We start from the raw sequence: 18553 nt of genomic DNA on the forward strand, positions 1-18553 counted from the left end.
ACCAAAAAAAAACCGAAAATTCAGTCCTCAAAACGCGAACTTTTTTCCAAATTAACTCCATAATATCGACTGAAAACATGGCAAACGTTGTTTAGAATCAATCCTCAAGGTGTTTTTCACATATCTCTTCAATGATATATCGTTCGTGGAAGCATGGTTTCTCCCCTCAATCAAATGGAAAAGTACAAGCAGCTGGCGTTTGCGCACCGAATTCCACGCAGGAGACCAGGCGGACACTTGGAAAATGTAGTCTCTTATGGTCAATCTTCCAATGATATGCCTGCAAATACGTCACAATGCTGTAAACACCTTGGGGAAACGACAGAAAGTGTAGGCTCATTCCTTGCGCAATCACAGCCATATAAGGAGACAATGGAAAACAGAGCTTCAGAGATTCTGCTCATTTCCTGCTTGACGCATCATCTTGGTTTCGCCTGTAGAATGAGTTCTGGGGCACTTACAGACAATATCTTTGCAGATTCTGAAACTTCAGAGTGTTTTCTTTCAAAAACTGTCAAGAATATGCATAGTCGAGCATCTTTTCGTGACAAAATATCGCGCTTAAAACGGGAACGTTTTTTATCCAAAAATGAAATAGCGCCCCTAGAGATCCAACAGGTTAAGTACTTTACACCACTGGGAATAGCCTACACATGGCAAATCTGTCAGTGAAAAAACAGCATGCCGAGGAAACAGGCCTTTCGCAATATTTCAAATACAAATCTAGGGTAAGCTCAGGTTTGAAAGCAAATGGCTACTGTTGAAAAGTGAAGACTATGCAGTAGGCTACCAAAATATTTGATCAACTTCCAATTATTGTTTTGCAAAAGAGAGGCTTTTGGCACAAGCAACTCGGCCATCAACAGTGAGGGAGCTGCGCATCATTGGGTGAGTCAATGAAACTGGAAAGCATTTTTAGGACTATAATTACAATATGTGTCTCCACACACCTAAGCCTAGGCTATTGATGGATTTAAGACGAGGTCATTTTTTTTATTGATCTCGGTAAGTCAAAGTAGCCTGCCATTTAAAAAATTTGTGCTGTATTAAAAAAAGATTCTGTCAGTCTCCAGTCATGTAAAATGACATAGAATTTCATGAATTTCACGTTTTTCCCCGGCCCTAGGCAACAAAAACTGTTCCCCACGTGTGTCTCTACTCTACTGCTGTACGCCACTACGCAAATGTAATATTTTGTATGTCATTTTCAAGAAATGAACCATGTGTTCACTTTGTTATTATGGGATATTGTGTGTAGATGGGTGTGGGAAGAAATCAACTTAATCCATTTTAATTGAGGCTGTAACACAACAAAATGTGGAACAAGTTAAGGGGTATGAATACTTTCTGAAGGCACTGTATATATTCATGCCATCATCTATTTGTTCCAGCTAAAGCCAAAGGAAACCATTAATACATCTTAGCTCAGAATGGTCTGTGATTGTCCAGTGTGTCTCAGTAGACCATAGGATCCTCTGGGGTTCATTGCAACTCAGAGGTCCCGGCACTGTTTATCCAGTCCGATTGAATTGTGGCCATTTGAGACAGTAAGACCTTTGTTTTACTCCACAAAAACAGTTATAGTTTCACAAGTTTGCTGGGTAGCTCATGTTTACCCAACTGTTCCTAAAGTTGAAGTATTCCATTAGGGGCTGTGGCTTGCCATTTTGTTATTGTTCTATTTATGGATCTATGTACTGTGTGAGAGAGCAAATATGAGAATAACTTATTTTGCATTTCTTTTAATACCTGTAAATAAACTACTTGAACATGTATTTCTCTAGTCTACGGTTGGTGTTTTTCTGCTGGAGTTAGGCCTAGCTGTTATGTGTTTTGTTTGATTCGATTTAAACCTGTTCATACAAAATGCCAGAGAATCACATTTTATTTGTCACATTCGTCAAAAATACAACGGGTATAGACTTAACTGTGAAATGCTTGCTTACGAGCCCTTCCCAATGATGCAGAGTTACTATTTTACCTTTTTTTATTATCATTTTAAGACGAGGAATAAAATGCACAACAATGGAGCTATATACAGGGAGTATCAGTGCCAGATCAATTTTCAGTTATTTGAGATGCAGTACATTCAGAAAGTATTCAGACCTGTTCAATTTTCCACATTTTGTTACGTTACAGCCTTATTCTAAAATTGATTACCTTTTTTTCCCATCTACACACGACACAGCAAAAACGGGTTTTTAGAATATTTAGCAAATGTATAAAAAAAAAAAAACCTGAAATATCACATTTACATAAATATTCAGACCCTTTGCATGAGACTTGAAATTGAGCTTAGATGTTTCTACAACTTGATTGGACTCCACCTGTGGTAAATTAAATTGATTGGACATGATTTGGAAAGGCACATCTGTCTATAAGGTCGAACAGTTGACAGTGCATGTCAGAGAAATAAACAAGCCGTGAGGTTGAAGGAATTGTCCGAAGAGCTCAGAGAAAATCGGGGGAGAAGGGCTTTGGTCAGGGAGGTGACAAAGAACACGATATTCACTCTGTCAGAGTTCTAAAGTTCCTCTGTGGAGATGAGAGAACCTTTCAGAAAGACGACCATCTCTGCAGCACTCCACCAATCAGGCCTTTATGGTAGCGTGGCAAGACGGAAGCCACTCCCCAGTAAAAGGCACATGTCAGCCCGCTTGGAGTTTGCCAAAAGGCACCTAAAAGACTCAGACCATGAGAAACAAGATTCTCTGGTCTGATGAAACCAAGATTGAACTCTTTGGCCTGAATGCCAAGCGTCACGTCTGAAGGAACCCTGGCACCATCCCTGCAGTGAATCATGGTGGTGGCAGCAGCATGCTGTGGGGAGGTTTTTCAGTGGCAGGGACTGGGACACTAGTCAGGATTGAGGGAAAGATGAACGGAGCAATGTACAGAGAGATCCTTGATGAAAACCTGCTCCAGAGCACTCAGGACCTCAGACTGGGGCGACGGTTCACCTTCCAACAGGACAATGACCCTAAGCACACAGCCAAGACAACACAGGAGTGGCTTCGGGATAAGTCTCTGTCCTTGAGTGGCCAAGCCAAACCCCGGACTTGAACCTAATCGAACATCTGTGGAGAGATTTGAAAATATTTGTGCAGTGATGCTCCCCATCCAACCTGACAGCGCTTGATAGGATCTGCAGAGAAGAATGGGAAAAACTCCCCAAGTACAGGTCTGCCAAACTTGTAGCGTCAAACCCAAGAAGACTCAAGGCTGTAATCGCTGCTAAAGGTGCTTCAACAAAGTACTGCGTAAAGGGGTGAATGCTTATCTAAATGTATTATTTCATTTTTTTATACATTTTGAAAAAAAATCTAAACCTTTGTTTGCTTTGTCATTATGGGGTATTGTGTGTAGATTGAGGGGGAAAGAAACTATTTAATGAATCTATTTTTGAATAAGGCTGTAATGTAACAAAATGTGTAAAAATTCAAGGGGTCTGAATACTTTCCCAATGCACTGTATGTACATGAAGGCAGGGTTAAGGTACTAGGCATCAGGATAGATAATGATTTAGTGGTTGTATGCGTGAGAGTGTTTGTGTGTGTGTTTTCTTGTGAATGTGCATAGAGTCAGTGCAAGTTAGGATCAGTGCAGATAATTGATGGTTACCCAAACTAACTATTTAGGAGTCATGGCTTGGGGGGAAGCTGTCTCAAAGACTGTTGGTCTGAGAGCCGAAACTCCGGTACCGTGTCCTGGAAAGTAGCAGAGTGAACGCTTTATGGCTGGAGGCTGTGGCAATTTTTTTGTCCCTTCCTCTGACACCGCCTGATTTAGAGGTCCTGGATGGCAGGGAGCTCAGCCCCAATGATGCACTAGGCTGTCCGCGCCACCCTCTGTAGCGCTTTACGGTCGAGGGTGGTGTATTTGCCATACCAAGAGGTGGTGCAGTCAGTCAAGATGCTCGCAATGGTGCAGCTGTAGAACTTTTGAGGATATGAGGGCCCATGCCAAATCTTTCAAGCCTCTTGAGGGGCAAGAGGTGCCGTCGTGCCTTCACGACTGTGCAGGTGTGTATGTGGACCATGTTAACTCCTTAATGATGTGGACGCCAAGGAACTTAAAGCTCTCAACCTGCTCCACTACAGCTCCATCTATGTGGATGGGGGTGTGCTCTTCCCTCTTTTCCCTGTAGTCCAGCTCCTTGGTCTTACTGACGTTGAGGGAGAGGTCATTGTCATGGCACCACACTGCCAACTTTCTGACCTCCCTGTAGGTTGTCTCACCACCGTAGTTTCGCCAGCAAACTTGATGGTGTTGGAGTCGTGTGTGTGGCCATGCAGTCGTGGGTGAACAGGGAGTACAGGATGGTACAGGATGTGAGTGATCGCAGGGAGAATCATTTAGTCAGGTTACCTTGGAGTTCAGGAACAGGAACAATGGTGGGCAGCTTAAAACATGTTGGGATTACAGACTGTGTCAGGGAGAGATTGAAAATGTCTGTGGAGACACTTGCCAGCTAGTCTGCGCATGCGTTGAGAATGCACCCTGGTATTCCGTCTGGCCCAGCGACCTTGCGAGTGTTAACCTGTTTAAAAGTTTTACTCACATCGGCCACAGAGAGAGATCACAGCCATCCGGAACAACAGGGGCTTTCACCCAAGGCTCATTGTTGTATTCCTCGAAGCGAGCATAGAAGGCTTTTAGCTCGTTTGGGAGTTCTGCATCACACATATGATGAGCTTCGCAGCTGGTGTAATAGGATTCCACCTTCCTACTATATTTTCCTTTTGCATTTTCGATGTCTCGTCGGCGGTCGTAGCAGGCTTTCTTGTATGTATCTGTGTCCCGCCTTGTAAGTGGTAGCTCTAGCCTTTAGCCCAGCACGGATATTGAATTTGGATACGTTCTTATAGTCACTCTGGGGACGACATCTATGCACTTATTGATGAAGCCCGTGACTGATGTGGTAAACTTCTCAATGCTATTAGATGAATCCTGGAACATATCCCAGTCTGTACTAGCAAAACAGTCTGGTAGCCTCACTTCTACTTCATCGGACCACTTCCGTATTGAGCTGGTAATTCCTGTTTGAGTTGTTTGTTTGTAAACAGGAAGCAGGAGAATAGAGTTATTCTAGATTTACAGAAGGGAGGATGGCTGAGGGCCTTTTTTATATACGCTTCTGTGGGTAGAATAAAAGTGGTCTAGGGTTTTAGCACCCCTAGTGGCGCAGGAGACGTGTTTTTAAAAGTGAGGTAGAATGATTTTTAAGTCTTCCCCCACCAGAAACGCACCCTCTGGGGCAGAGAGACAAACCCAACTGAAACATGACTTTGGCTTCCCTGTTGTTGATTAACAGGGAATGATAGATGTTTAACCCCAACAGGGTATGCATAGCGGTGCACTGAGTTTTCTGTCTAGTGTATAAGGCTTGCCTCCAGTGTGTGGGAGTCCTTCTCTCTGTTGTGTTGTAGACTCCCCCTCCGCAACCCTCTTCACCACTCCAGTTAACCTCTCTCCACCTCCCACAGGCTGCCCTGCGCTCGGTGACAGGCAGACAGAGCTTGGATCAACTCAGACCAATAGTTTTTCCTCTTAGATATGCTTGAACTCTAGGGTCCTCTTATCAAGTTCTCCAAGAAACTGATCTGCAGTCAGTTTTAAATCAGTTTGGCTTTGTGCTCTGCTTCTGCTGCAACCCACTGGAAATCTGATCTGGAAACAGCTGTTTTCTCCCACATTATTCCTCCTGTAGGGGATTCAGAGGATATCTGAGATCACAGCGTATGGTCTTGCACCACCAAGCCGGGCACCATGGTTGAAAGCATGGACTTTGAAAAGGAGGAGAAGCGCTACTCCATCCACGGAAAGCATGTGGCCCTCATCTGTGCGGTAGTGGTGGTGTCAGCCATTGCTGTTGGGCTGGGGGTGGGCCTCACGCGGCCGGACAGTACCCTGGCTGACCCGGCCCCCACAGAGGAAACCCCCAAGCCCACCCCCCCACCAGCTGACAGGGGGCCCTGCAAACCCTCCAACAACACTGACGGGGACTGGAAGAATTTCCGGCTGCCAGACTACGTGAAGCCAGTGCATTATGATCTCCATCTGGAGCCTGACCTGACCACTGACCTCTACACGGGGAGCGTGTCCGTGCACCTGGAGGTGAGCCGACCCACGAGGCACCTGTGGCTCCACATCCGAGAGACGTTCATCAGTGCAGTCCCCAGGCTCGTCCTGAAAACCCCACAGGCTCAGAGGGAGGTCACCGTGGCCATCAAGGGTTGCTTTGAGTTCAAACCACAGGAGTATGTGGTAGTCGAAGCGGCAGAGGAGCTTGTGGCCACCAAGCTCAGTGAGGTGTACGTTCTCAGCCTGGACTTTCAAGGCTGGCTCAATGGATCTCTGGTGGGCTTCTACAGAGTCACCTACACAGAGAACGGAGCCATCAAGTAAGTCATTGGAGGCATGAATGTTTGGTAATAGATTGGGTGTATTTCAGTTTTTGTATGACTCTGATGTAATATACATTTTCAAAAATTGAACCATCCACCAGTTAGGGGAAGACAATATTTATGAAGACCGAAATTAATAAATGCATGAGAATGGTTACAATGTAACTAAATCCCTCATGCTCAGTGTTATGTGTGCTGTATATGCTACTTTGTACCCCTTTTAATAGATCTATAACCATAAACTTCAGACAGATCCTCAGCCAAATTTCTTTAAGGAAAATTTCCTTTTGGGAACAAGTGTACAAGTTGTAATCTGAGTGTTGACAACTGAGTGTGTGTGTGTGTGTGTGTGTGTGTGTGTGTGAGTGTGTGTGTGTGTGTGCGTGTGCGTGTGCGTGTGCGTGTGTGCGTACATGCATGTGTATGAGTGCACATGAGGCCCAGCAGCTCACTGGAAAATGCCATTAATGTTAGAGAGAAATATTGTTCACTCTAGTAACTGCTGCTGCTACTACTACTACCACCATGACTACTATTAATTGTAGTATAACGATGTGCAGATTCTGACGGGAATGTACAACAATCCCTCATTGGGGATTTCCATCTTGGCAGATATGCTGCCCAGTATTCCAAGTAAATTGTTGGAACAGGTGGCAAGAAAAAGCAACTATTTAGAATGGTTAATGCAAAATACCATCTGTAAGTGCTTTATATCACACTACAGACCTACTCCAAACATGGGTGTAATGGGATGAAACCACTGAGGGAAAAATTAACTTATTTTTCCCAGGGAGTGCAGTGATTCTTAGCATTAATGTGAACATGGTTAAACCTTGATAAGGTCAGAGTGTGTCTGAAAATCCATAATTACCTGTTACAGATTGTCTGTTAAATTGCTGTTATACAAAGTTCAAATGAAAGCGTCTATGATGTGTAGTTTGCAGTGTGTCAATAAGAACCTTATAGTCCAAAGGACTATATCTGACATTTTGGTCATAAATCAGTTATTCACAGAGTTGCTCTTTAGGTGGTCCTTTTACATGCGAAAAGAAAGTCCATTTATGATGTGAAAAATCCAATTCTATCTGCAATCCAATCACACAATGTTGAGTTGTCAATCAAAAATAATTGTATGTAAGGTGATACTTATTGAGTCATGAAAGAGGAAGACGTCACAAAACAGTTCTGCGATCTGGAATTTATACTCCCCTCAAAACTATACATAATTGCTGATAGTCCCTAGTCCTTGATTATTCATATCCTCTTTCAATTACTTACATTTTTTCCCCACCACTTTTTCAGAAGAATGGCCATAAAGTAAACTCTTCATGGAAAAAACAAATAAATACAGATGATTAGAGCATGTTTAAAACCTTTAGGAGAAGCATTCCTGTTTTTGTCTTGTTCTATACTTATACATAAACCTCATTGGAAGGAGGTGCACTTACCAACTTACCACATTTTATTGATAACTAGCAAGGAGTTTACTGACTGGGTGTCAGAGACCAGAAAAAGTATCAGTTTACTCATCCAGAGCTAACCTTTAGAAATATTGCTAGTTATCTATCTGATCTAACGTTGAACAGGAATTAATATACACTAAACTAAAATATAAACGCAACATGTAAAATTTTGGTCCCATGTTTCATGAGCTGAAATAGAAGATCTCAAATTTTTCCATAAGGCCAAAAAGCTTATTTCTCTCAAATTTTGTGCACACATTTCTTTTAAAACCATGTTGGTGAGCATGTATCCTTTGCCAAGATACTCCATCCACCAGAAATGTGTGGCATATCAAGAAGCTGATTAAACAGCATGATCATTACACAGGTGCACCTTGTGTTGGGGACAATGAAAGGCCACTAATATGTGCAGTTTTGTAACACAACACAATGCCACAGATGTTTTATTTTGAGGGAGCGTGCAATTGGCATGTTGACTGCAGGAATGTCACCAGAGTTGTTGCCAGATAATTCACTGTACATTTCTCTACCATAAGCCACCTCCAACGTCATTTTAGAGAATTTGGTAGTACTTACAACCAGCCTCACATCCACGAGTATGGCTGATGTTAATGTTGTGAACAGAGTGCCCCGTGGTGTCAGTGGAGTTATGGTATGGGCAGGAATAAGCTATGAACACAATTTCATTTTTATTGATGGCAATTTGAATGCACAGATATACCGTGACCAAATCCTGAGGTCCATTGTCGGGCCATTTATCCGCCGCCATCACCGCATGTGTACGACAGCATATTCCAGTTCCCACCAATATCCAGCAACTTCGCATAACCATTGAAGAGGAGTGGTACAACAATCCACAGGCCACAATCAACAGCCTGATCAACTCTCTGTGAAGGAGATGTGTTGCACAGTTGAGGGAAATGGTGGTCATACCAAATACTGACTGGCTTTCTGATCCATGCCCCTACCTTCTTTTAAGGTATCTGTGACCAACAGATGCATATCTGTATTCCCAGTCATGTGAAATCCATAGATTATGGCCTAATTCATTAATTTAAATTGACTGATTTCCTTGTGAACTGTAACTCAGTAAAATCTTATATTTGTTCCATGTTTCCTTTATATTTTTGTTCAGTATATTTGATAATGTGATTAGAAAGAAGTAATGATATTCACTTTTATTTAATCATTAAATGTCTACTTTTCTATTCAAATTGCAATAATTTTAACATTCTGTGGCAGATAGAACTTTATTGCGGAACCCAGATTGACATTTCAGAGCCATAAGGTTCTATTTGCGTGAACCTGTTGTCCGGACCACTGGCAGTCTCTATTGGGGTGCCACAAGGTTAAATTCTCGGGCCGACTCTTTTCTCTGTATATATCAATGATGTCGCTCTTGCTGCTGGTGATTCTCTGATGCACCCACGCAGACGACACCATTCTGTATACATTTGGCCCTTCTTTGGACACTGTTAACAAACCTCCAAACGAGCTTCAATACTATACAACACTCCTTCCGTGGCCTCCAACTGCTTTTAAATGCTAGTAAAACTAAATGCATACTCTTCAACCAATTGCTGCCAGCACCTGTCCGCCTGACTAGCATCACTACTCTGGACGGTTCTGACACAGAATATGTGGACAACTACAAATACCTAGGTGTCTGGTTAGACTGTAAACTCTCCTTCCAGACTCACATTAAGCATCTCCAATCCAAATCTAGAATCAGCTTCCTATTTCGCAACAAAGCATCCTTCGCTCATGCTGCCAAACATCCTTGCAAAACTGACTATCCTACCGATTCTTGAGTTCGACAATGTCATTTACAAAATAGCCTCCGACACTCTACTCAGCAAATTGGATGCAGTCTATCACAATGCCATCCATTTAGTCACCAAAGCCCCATATACAGTGGGGCAAAAAAGTATTTAGTCAGCCACCAATTGTGCAAGTTCTCCCACTTAAAAAGATGAGAGAGGCCTGTAATTTTCATCATAGGTACACTTCAACTATGACAGACAAAATTGGTAAAGAAATCCAGAAAATCACATTGTATGATTTTTAATGAATTTATTTGCAAATTATGGTGGAAAATAAGTATTTGGTCAATAACAAAAGTTTATCTCAATACTTTGTTATATACCCTTTGTTGGCAATGACAGAGATCAAATGTTTTTCCTCCATGCAGAGGATCTAGAGCAGTGATGTTTTGGGGCTGTTGCTGGGCAACACGGACTTTCAACTCCCTCCAAAGATTTTCTATGGGGTTGAGATCTGGAGACTGGCTAGGCCACTCCAGGACCTTGAAATGCTTCTTACGAAGCCACTCCTTCTTTGCCCGGGCGGTGTGTTTGGGATCATTGTCATGCTGAAAGACCCAGCCACGTTTCATCTTCAATGCCCTTGAAGGAAGGAAGTTTTCACTCAAAATCTCACGATACATGGCCCCATTCATTCTTTCCTTTACACGGATCAGTCGTCCTGGTCCCTTTGCAGAAAAACAGCTCCAAAGCATGATGTTTCCACCCCCATGCTTCACAGTAGGTATGGTGTTCTTTGGATGCAACTCAGCATTCTTTGTCCTCCAAACACGACGAGTTGAGTTTTTACCAAAAAGTTATATTTTGGTTTCATCTGACCATATGACATTCTTCCAATCTTCTTCTGGATCATCCAAATGCTCTCTAGCAAACTTCAGACGGGCCTGGACATGTACTGGCTTAAGCAGGGGGACACGTCTGGCACTGCAGGATTTGAGTCCCTGGCGGCGTAGTGTGTTACTGATGGTAGGCTTTGTTACTTTGGTCCCAGCTCTCTGCAGGTCATTCACTAGGTCCCCCCGTGTGGTTCTGGGATTTTTGCTCACCGTTCTTGTGAACATTTTGACCCCACGGGGTGAGATCTTGCGTGGAGCCCCAGATCGAGGGAGATTATCAGTGGTCTTGTATGTCTTCCATTTCCTAAAAATTGCTCCCACAGTTGATTTATTTAAACCAAGCTGCTTACCTATTGCAGATTCAGTCTTCCCAGTCTGGTGCAGGTCTACAATTTTGTTTCTGGTGTCCTTTGACAGCTCTTTGGTCTTGACCATAGTGGAGTTTGGAGTGTGACTGTTTGAGGTTGTGGACAGGTGTCTTTTATACTGATAACAAGTTCAAATAGGTGCCATTAATACAGGTAATGAGTGTAGGACAGAGGAGCCTCTTAAAGAAGAAGTTACAGGTCTGTGAGAGACAGAAATCTTGCTTGTTTGTAGGTGACCAAATACTTATTTTCCACCATAATTTGCAAATAAATTCATAAAAAATCCTACAATGTGATTTTCTGAATTTTTTTCTCATTTTGTCTGTCATAGTTGAAGTGTACCTATGATGAAAATTACAGGCCTCTCTCATCTTGTTAAGTGGGAGAACTTGCACAATTGGTGGCTGACTAAATACTTTTTTGCCCCACTGTACTACCCACCACTGCGACCTGTATGCTCTTGTTGGCTCTCGTTACATTTTCGTTGCCAAACCCACTGGCTCCAGGTCATCGATAAGTCTTTGCTAGGTAAAGCTCCGCCTTATCTCAGCTCACTGGTCACCAAAGCAACTCCCACCCGTAGCACGCGTTCCAGCAGATATATTTCACTGGTTATCCCCAAAGCCAACACCTCCTTTGGCCGCCTTTCCTTCCATTTCTCTGCTGTCAATGACTGGAACGAATTGCAAAAATTACTGAAGCTGGAGACTTTTATTTCCCTCACCAACTTTAAGCATCAGCTGTCAGAGCAGCTTACTGATCACTGTACCTGTACACAGCCCTGTAAATGGCACATCCAACTACCTCATCCCCATAGTTTTTTTGTTGCTCTTTTGCATCCCAGTATCTCTACTTACACATCTATCACTCCAGTGTTAATGCTAAATTGTAATTATTTCGCCTATATGGCCTATTTATTGTCTTACCTCCCTAATCTTATTACATTTGTACACATAGACCTTTTCTATTGTGCTATTGACTGTACGTTTGTTTATCCCATGTGTAACTCTGTTGTTTTTGTCGCTCTCCTTTGCTTCATTTTGGCCAGGTCGCAGTTGTAAATAAACTTGTTCTCAACTGGCCTACCTGGTTAAATAAAGGTGAAATAAAAATAAAATAAACATTTCAAATCAAATGTAATGTCACATGTGCGGAATACAATTTCACACCTTACCGTGAAATGCTTATTACAAGCCCTTAACCAACAATGCAGTAAAGAAAATATTTACTGAAAAGTAAAAAAAAAAAATATATATATCATTTTTAAAAAGTAACATAAAATAACAATGAGGCTATATACTGGGGGTACTGGTACCAAGTCAATGTGCGGGGGTACAGGTTAGGTACATTTAGACAGCCACAATCCAGTAAACACTGCATAGTTCAACATTAATTGCAAACAACATAATAGCAAAATGGGGAGGCTTAGTTGTTCATGGAATCATGCCATGTTTCTTTTTCTCCCAAGAAAAATTGCTGCCACCGACCATGAGCCAACAGACGCCCGCAAATCTTTCCCCTGTTTTGATGAGCCGAACAAAAAGGCCACTTACAATATTTCCATCACCCACGACAAGGACTATGGAGCCCTCGCCAATATGCCAATGGAGGTACAGTCTAGGCATAAAAAATAGCAACACAAGTACTACAAATTGCTCCTTATATAACATTCTATATTTAAGCAATAAGGCACGAGGGGGTGTGGTGTATGGCCAATATACCATGGCTAAGGGCTGTTCTTAAGCACGATGCAAAGCGGAATGCCTGTATACAGCCCTTAGCCGTGGTATATTGGCCATATATCACAAACCCCCGAGGTACCTTACTGCTATTATAAACTGGTTACCAATGTAATTAGAGCACTAAAAAGAAAGGCTTTTTCATACCCGTGGTATATGGTCTGATATACCACGGCTGTCAGCCAATCAGCATTCAGGGCTCGAGCCACCCAATTTATAAAAATGCATAAATGTATCCACAACTTATTGAATGTATCACAAAACAGGTGGCATATAGTGTTACCGGTTAGTTTTCTTGAAACTGCAATGGAAGTCACACAGAGAGAGAGGAGAGTGAGTGTCATGAATGCAAGAGCAGGAGCCATCAATCTTCTGCTCCGGGTCTTTGGTACTGAGAACACAACTATAAGAGATGCTGTCTGACATCTTCATTAAACCACAGAACCTCTTCCTTTCCAGGGCACCCCAGAAACGCTTCCTGGCAATAAGATCAAAACGTTCTTTCAGAGGTCCGTTCCAATGAGTACCTATTTGGTATGTTTTGCTGTGCACCAGTTCACGTTTGTGGAAAGGAAGTCGTCCCGAGGAATTCCTGTAAGTACTTGCTATTTTTCTCAGCAGTCATTGGTCCTTCCATACCTTAAACTAAGAAAAGACTGACTGTATAACATGTTGTAAATCATATTGTATAGTCTACAGTTGAGAGTAAATGTTGTAACAATTTAAGCCTGTGAAGTTCAATGTTTTAAATGGTGGAAAAGCTACACTACATATTCACAAAAGTATGTGGACACCCCTTCAAAATAGTGGATTTGGCTATTTCAGCCACACCCGTTGCTGACAGGTGTATTAAAATCGAGCACACAGCCATGCAATCGCCATAGACAAACATTGGCAGTATAATGGCCTTACTGAAGAGCTCAGTGACTTTCAACATGGCACCTTCATAGAATGCCACCTTCCCAACAAATCAGTTCGTCAAATTTCTGGCCTGCTAGAGCTGCCCCGGTCAATTGTAAGTGCTGCTATTGTGAAGTGGAAACGTCTGGGAGCAATAACAGCTCAGCCGCGAAGGGGTAGGCCACACAAGCTCACAGAACGGGACCGCAAAGTGCATCTGGAAGCAACGTCAGCACATTAACTGTTCGTCAGGAGCTTCATGAAAAGATTCCATAGCCGAGCAGCCGCACACAAGCCATAGATCACCATGCGCAATGCCAAGCATCAGCTGGAGTGGTGTAAAGCTCTCCGCCTTTGGACTCTGCAGCAGTGGAAACAAATCTGGGTTTGGCAGATGCCAAGAGAATGCTACCTGCCCCAATGCATAGTGCCAACTGTAAAGTTTGGTGGTTGAGGAATAATGAGTTTATTTTATTTTTACAGGGACAGTGCACTTTAATCAACGTTTCAGTAAAAGTGCCTCTTTTAGCAAGCTGGCTAATTTTCAACCGCAGTCCCTGGGCAGGTTATTAAAAACAATTACAATATAGACAATAGCAACATAGGACAAGCAAGACATAGCATACAGACATAGAACAAAAAGCAGCAAGACAAAATTCATAAAAACAACAGTGTTTCCACACCTCACAAGTTACAGACATGGAAAGCGGCAACACACAGCTAGGGACCATGTTCACAAATCTGATTGACCTTTAGCCATGTCTTCAAGCATTTTGTGAAAGTGTGATATGTGGTGCAGTTATGTGTGTCTGATGGCAGTGTATTCCAGACATGGGAAGCTCTCACAGAGAAAACGGATTTACTAAATGTGCTTTTCCTTAAGGGAACTATACAGTCACCTCTCATGGCAGACCTTGTGGATCTGCTGCCATATGTTTGGGTTTGGCCTGGGCTAGGCCCCTTGGGGGACGGGCTTTTCCTGTTTCAGCATGACAATGCCCCTGTGCACAAAACAAGGTCCATATAGAAAGGGTTTGTCGAGATCGGTGTGGAAGAACTTGACTGACCTGCACAGAGCCCTGACCTCAACACCATCGAACACCTTTGGGATGAATTGGAATGCTGACTGCGAGCCAGGCCTAATGGCCCAACATCAGTGCCTTACCTCACTTATTCTCTTGTGGCTGAATGGAAGTCCCCGCAGCAATGTTTTTTTATTTAACCTTTGTTTAACTAGGCAAGTCCATTAAGAACAAATTCCCCGGCCAAACCCAGACGACGACGCTAATTGTGCACCGCCCTATGGGACTCCCAATCACGGCCGGATGTGATACAGCCTGGATTCCAACCAGGGACTGTAGTGACGCCTCTTGCACTGCGCGACTCGGGAGCCCAATGTTCCAACATCTATTAGAAAGCCTTCTCAGAAGAGTGGAGGCTGTTATAGCAGCAATGGGTGGGACCAACTCCATATTAATGCATATGATTTCGAATGAGATGATCGACGAGCAGGTGTCCACATACTTTTATTAATGTAGTGTAAATACAATGTTTTAAATGGTGTAGTTTATCTAACTTTGGTCTCTGATCTGCGTCACAGCTGTTTTCAGAGTTAGTGACATTTTACAATGCAAATGTTTGTTACTGGACAATATAAAGAATTATACTGTCTTGATTAAATGTAAACACACACACACTTACACATTCTGTAGTGTATACACACTTAACAACTCTGCTTTCAAATCCTTTTATTCCAGTTGCGAATCTATGCACAGCCTGCACAAATCAGGACTGCGGAGTATGCAGCGGACACGACAAAGGTTATTTTTGACTACTTTGAGGAATATTTCAACATGAATTACTCCATCCCTAAGCTAGGTAATTTGCGATCTCCTCTGTCTGTAAACTGTTGTGACCACTGGATAAAATTAATGAATAATGCGTTATACACACACATGGTTGCATAAAATGTTTTTCTCTTCTACCAGATAAGATTGCCATCCCTGACTTTGGCACGGGGGCCATGGAGAACTGGGGTCTGATCACCTACAGGGAGGCCAACCTCCTCTATGATGAGAACCAGTCCTCGTCGTACAACAAACAACGTGTTGCCAGTGTCATCGCTCATGAGCTGGTCCACCAGGTGAGAGACTCATGTCCCCAACATTCCCACAACAGAAACACTACCACAACAGAAACACTACCACAACAGAAACACTACCACAACAGAAACACTACCACAACAGAAACATTACCACAACAGAAACACTAGCACAACAGAAAAACTATCACTAAAGAACACTCCAGAGTTCAGGGAGTTCTTCATTATTCATGTTACAGTGGATAACTACTGGAACACATCTTATAGTGGAAAATCAAAACTCAGATTTAATATTTATAATCATAGAAAGCTCAATCACCCAAGATTTTTATTACGGTATTGTGTCACCATGATGAAGCCTAAATGAGGATGTAAAGTCATGAGGCAACCATTAGCGGCAGAACTCAATGTTAAGAAAAGAGAACCACCATATCTTTGTTCCAATCAATAGCTTGGAAAGGTTTTACATTGACCCTGAATTTGGTCATGAAAATACTAGTGTTCTATTGAAGTACGTCAGCCCTCCAGTTATCCATCAAACCTTTTATGATAGGCAACACAATAAGACCTTTTTCCAAGATATCATCTCTTTATTGTTCGGCAATAAGACGGTGATGGTGCTGTCCATAAAGTTTTATGAATTGTCCAAAGTTAAAGGACTGAGGGGCAAGTGACAGCTGGCTGCTGTTTCCTTGTTTCCATAGTCTGTTAACAGGAAGGTGAATATCAGCATAGTTGCAACCAAACCAGAGTTAGAACAACCCAACCTGGTCTCAGAGCATTTCATGTTATTCTGTAGGTAAATCGGAGACACTCCAGCTAGTATGTGGTATGGTTACATACCAAACTTCAAGGCCTAGCAACCCAAAGGTTGCGAGTTCAAATGTTATCACAGACACCTCTGCATTATAGCTAATTAGCAACTTTTAAACTACTTACTACTTTTTAGCTACTTTGCAACTACTTCCCCTAACCTTAACCCTTCCCCTAACCTTAACCATTTAACCTAACTCCTAACCCTAATCCCTAGCCTAGCTAACATTAGCGAGCTAGCTAGAATTCATAACATATCATACATACATTTTGCAATTCATAACATGTTTAATGTTTTGCAAATTCGTATCAAATGTTATTGGTCACATACACATGGTTAGCAGATGTTAATGTGAGTGTAGCGAAATGCTTGTGCTTCTAGTTCTGACAATGCAGTATTATCTAACAATTCCCCAACAACTACCTAATACACACAAATCTAAAGGGTTGGAAAAATATATGGATGAGCGATGGCCAAGCGGCATAGGCAAGGTGCAATAGATGGTATAAGGTACAGTATATACATATGAGATGAGTAATGTAAGATATGTTAACATCATTAAAGTGACTAGTGATCCATTTATTAAAGTGGCCAGTGATCTGAGTCTATGTAGGCAGCAGCCTCTCTGAGTTAGTGATTACTGTTTACCTATCTGATGGCCTTGAGATAGAAGCTGTTTTTCAGTCTCTCGGTCCCAGCATTGATGCACCTGTACTGACCTTGCCTTCTGGATGGTAGCGGGGTAAACAGGCAGTGGCTCGGGTGGTTGTTGTCCTTGAATATAGTTTTGGCCTTCCTGTGACATCGGGGGCTGTAGGTGGCTTGAAGGGCAGGTAGTTTTCCCCCGGTGATACGTTGTGCAGACCACACCGCCCTCTGGATAGCCTTGCGGTGGAGGGTGGTGCAGTTGTCGTACCAGGCGATGATGCAGTCCGACAGGATGCTCTTGATTGTGCATCTGTAAAAGTTTGTCAGGGTTTTAGGTGACAAGCCACATTTCTTCAGCCTCCTGAGGTCGAAGAGACGCTGTTGCACCTTCTTCACCACACTGTCTGTGTGGGTGGACCATTTCAGTTTGTCTGTGATGTGTACGCCGAGGCACTTGAAGCTTTCCACTGCTGTCCCTTCGATGTGGATGGGGGGTGCTCCCTCTGCTGTTTCCTGAAGTCCACGATCATCTCCTTTGTTTTGTTGATGATGAGTGAGAGGTTGTTTTTCTGACATTACACTCTGAGTGCCCTCACCTCCTCGCTGTAGGCTGTCTCGTCAATCAATATCAATATGCTGATAGAATTTAGGTAGCCTTGTTCTCAAATTTCCTTTGCTACAATAAATGCAGCCTCAGGATATATGGTTTCCAGTTTACAAAAAGAGTCCAGTAAAGTTCCTTGAGGGCCGTTGTGGTGTCTGCTTGATGGGGTATTTATACACAGTTGTGACGATAACTGACAAGAATTCTCTTGGGAGATAATATGGCCGTAAGGAATTCTAGGTTGGGTGAGCAGAAGGACTTGATTTCCTGTATGTTGTTATGATTACACCATGAGTCGTTAATCATGAAGCATACACCCCCGCCATTCTTCCCAGATAGGTGTTTATCGCTGTCAGCGTGACGCATGAAGAAGCCCAGTGGCTGAACCGACTCCGACAACGTATCCCGAGAGAGCCATGTTTCCGTATAACAGAGAATGTTACAATCTCTGATTTCTCAAAGGCAACCCTAGCTCTAATTTCGTCTACCTTGTTGTTAAGAGACTGGACATTGGTGAGTAGTATACTTTGAAGCATTGTGCGGTATGCACGCCTACGGAGCCTGACCAGGAGGCCACTCCGTCTGCCTCTTCTGCGGCGACGTTTTTTGGGGTCGGCTTCTGGGATTAGATCCATTGTCCTGGGTGGTGGTCCGAACAAAGGATCCGCTTCGGGAAAGTCGTATTCCTGGTCATAATGTTGGTAAGTTGACGTCACCCTTGTAAACAATAGTTCTTCATGGCTGTAAGTAATAATTCTTAAGATTTTCTGGGCTAACAATGCAAGAAATAATACATAAAAAATAAATAAATACTACATAGTTTCCTAAGGACTAGAAGCGAGGCGACTAT

The 18553-nt window shown here is 42.8% G+C and overlaps 1 protein-coding gene across 3 annotated transcripts in view; it reads left to right on the top strand.

The window, feature by feature from the left end:
* Positions 1-18553, top strand: part of LOC139384121 (glutamyl aminopeptidase-like) — a 50027-nt gene that overhangs the window by 15232 nt on the left and 16242 nt on the right. Inside the window, exons 2-6 of one of the 3 annotated variants that reach the window (XM_071128786.1) lie at positions 5711-6404; positions 12366-12507; positions 13096-13230; positions 15294-15414; positions 15525-15679. In XM_071128786.1, coding sequence (XP_070984887.1) covers positions 5770-6404; positions 12366-12507; positions 13096-13230; positions 15294-15414; positions 15525-15679 — 1188 coding nt within the window. In that variant the 5' untranslated portion in view covers positions 5711-5769. Of the gene's footprint in view, positions 1-5374; positions 6405-12365; positions 12508-13095; positions 13231-15293; positions 15415-15524; positions 15680-18553 lie in introns of those variants that run through there. The other 2 variants (XM_071128787.1, XM_071128788.1) reach the window with 2 other exon arrangements.

Source organism: Oncorhynchus clarkii, chromosome 25 (genome assembly GCF_045791955.1).
Source record: "Oncorhynchus clarkii lewisi isolate Uvic-CL-2024 chromosome 25, UVic_Ocla_1.0, whole genome shotgun sequence".
Taxonomy (NCBI): domain Eukaryota; kingdom Metazoa; phylum Chordata; class Actinopteri; order Salmoniformes; family Salmonidae; genus Oncorhynchus; species Oncorhynchus clarkii.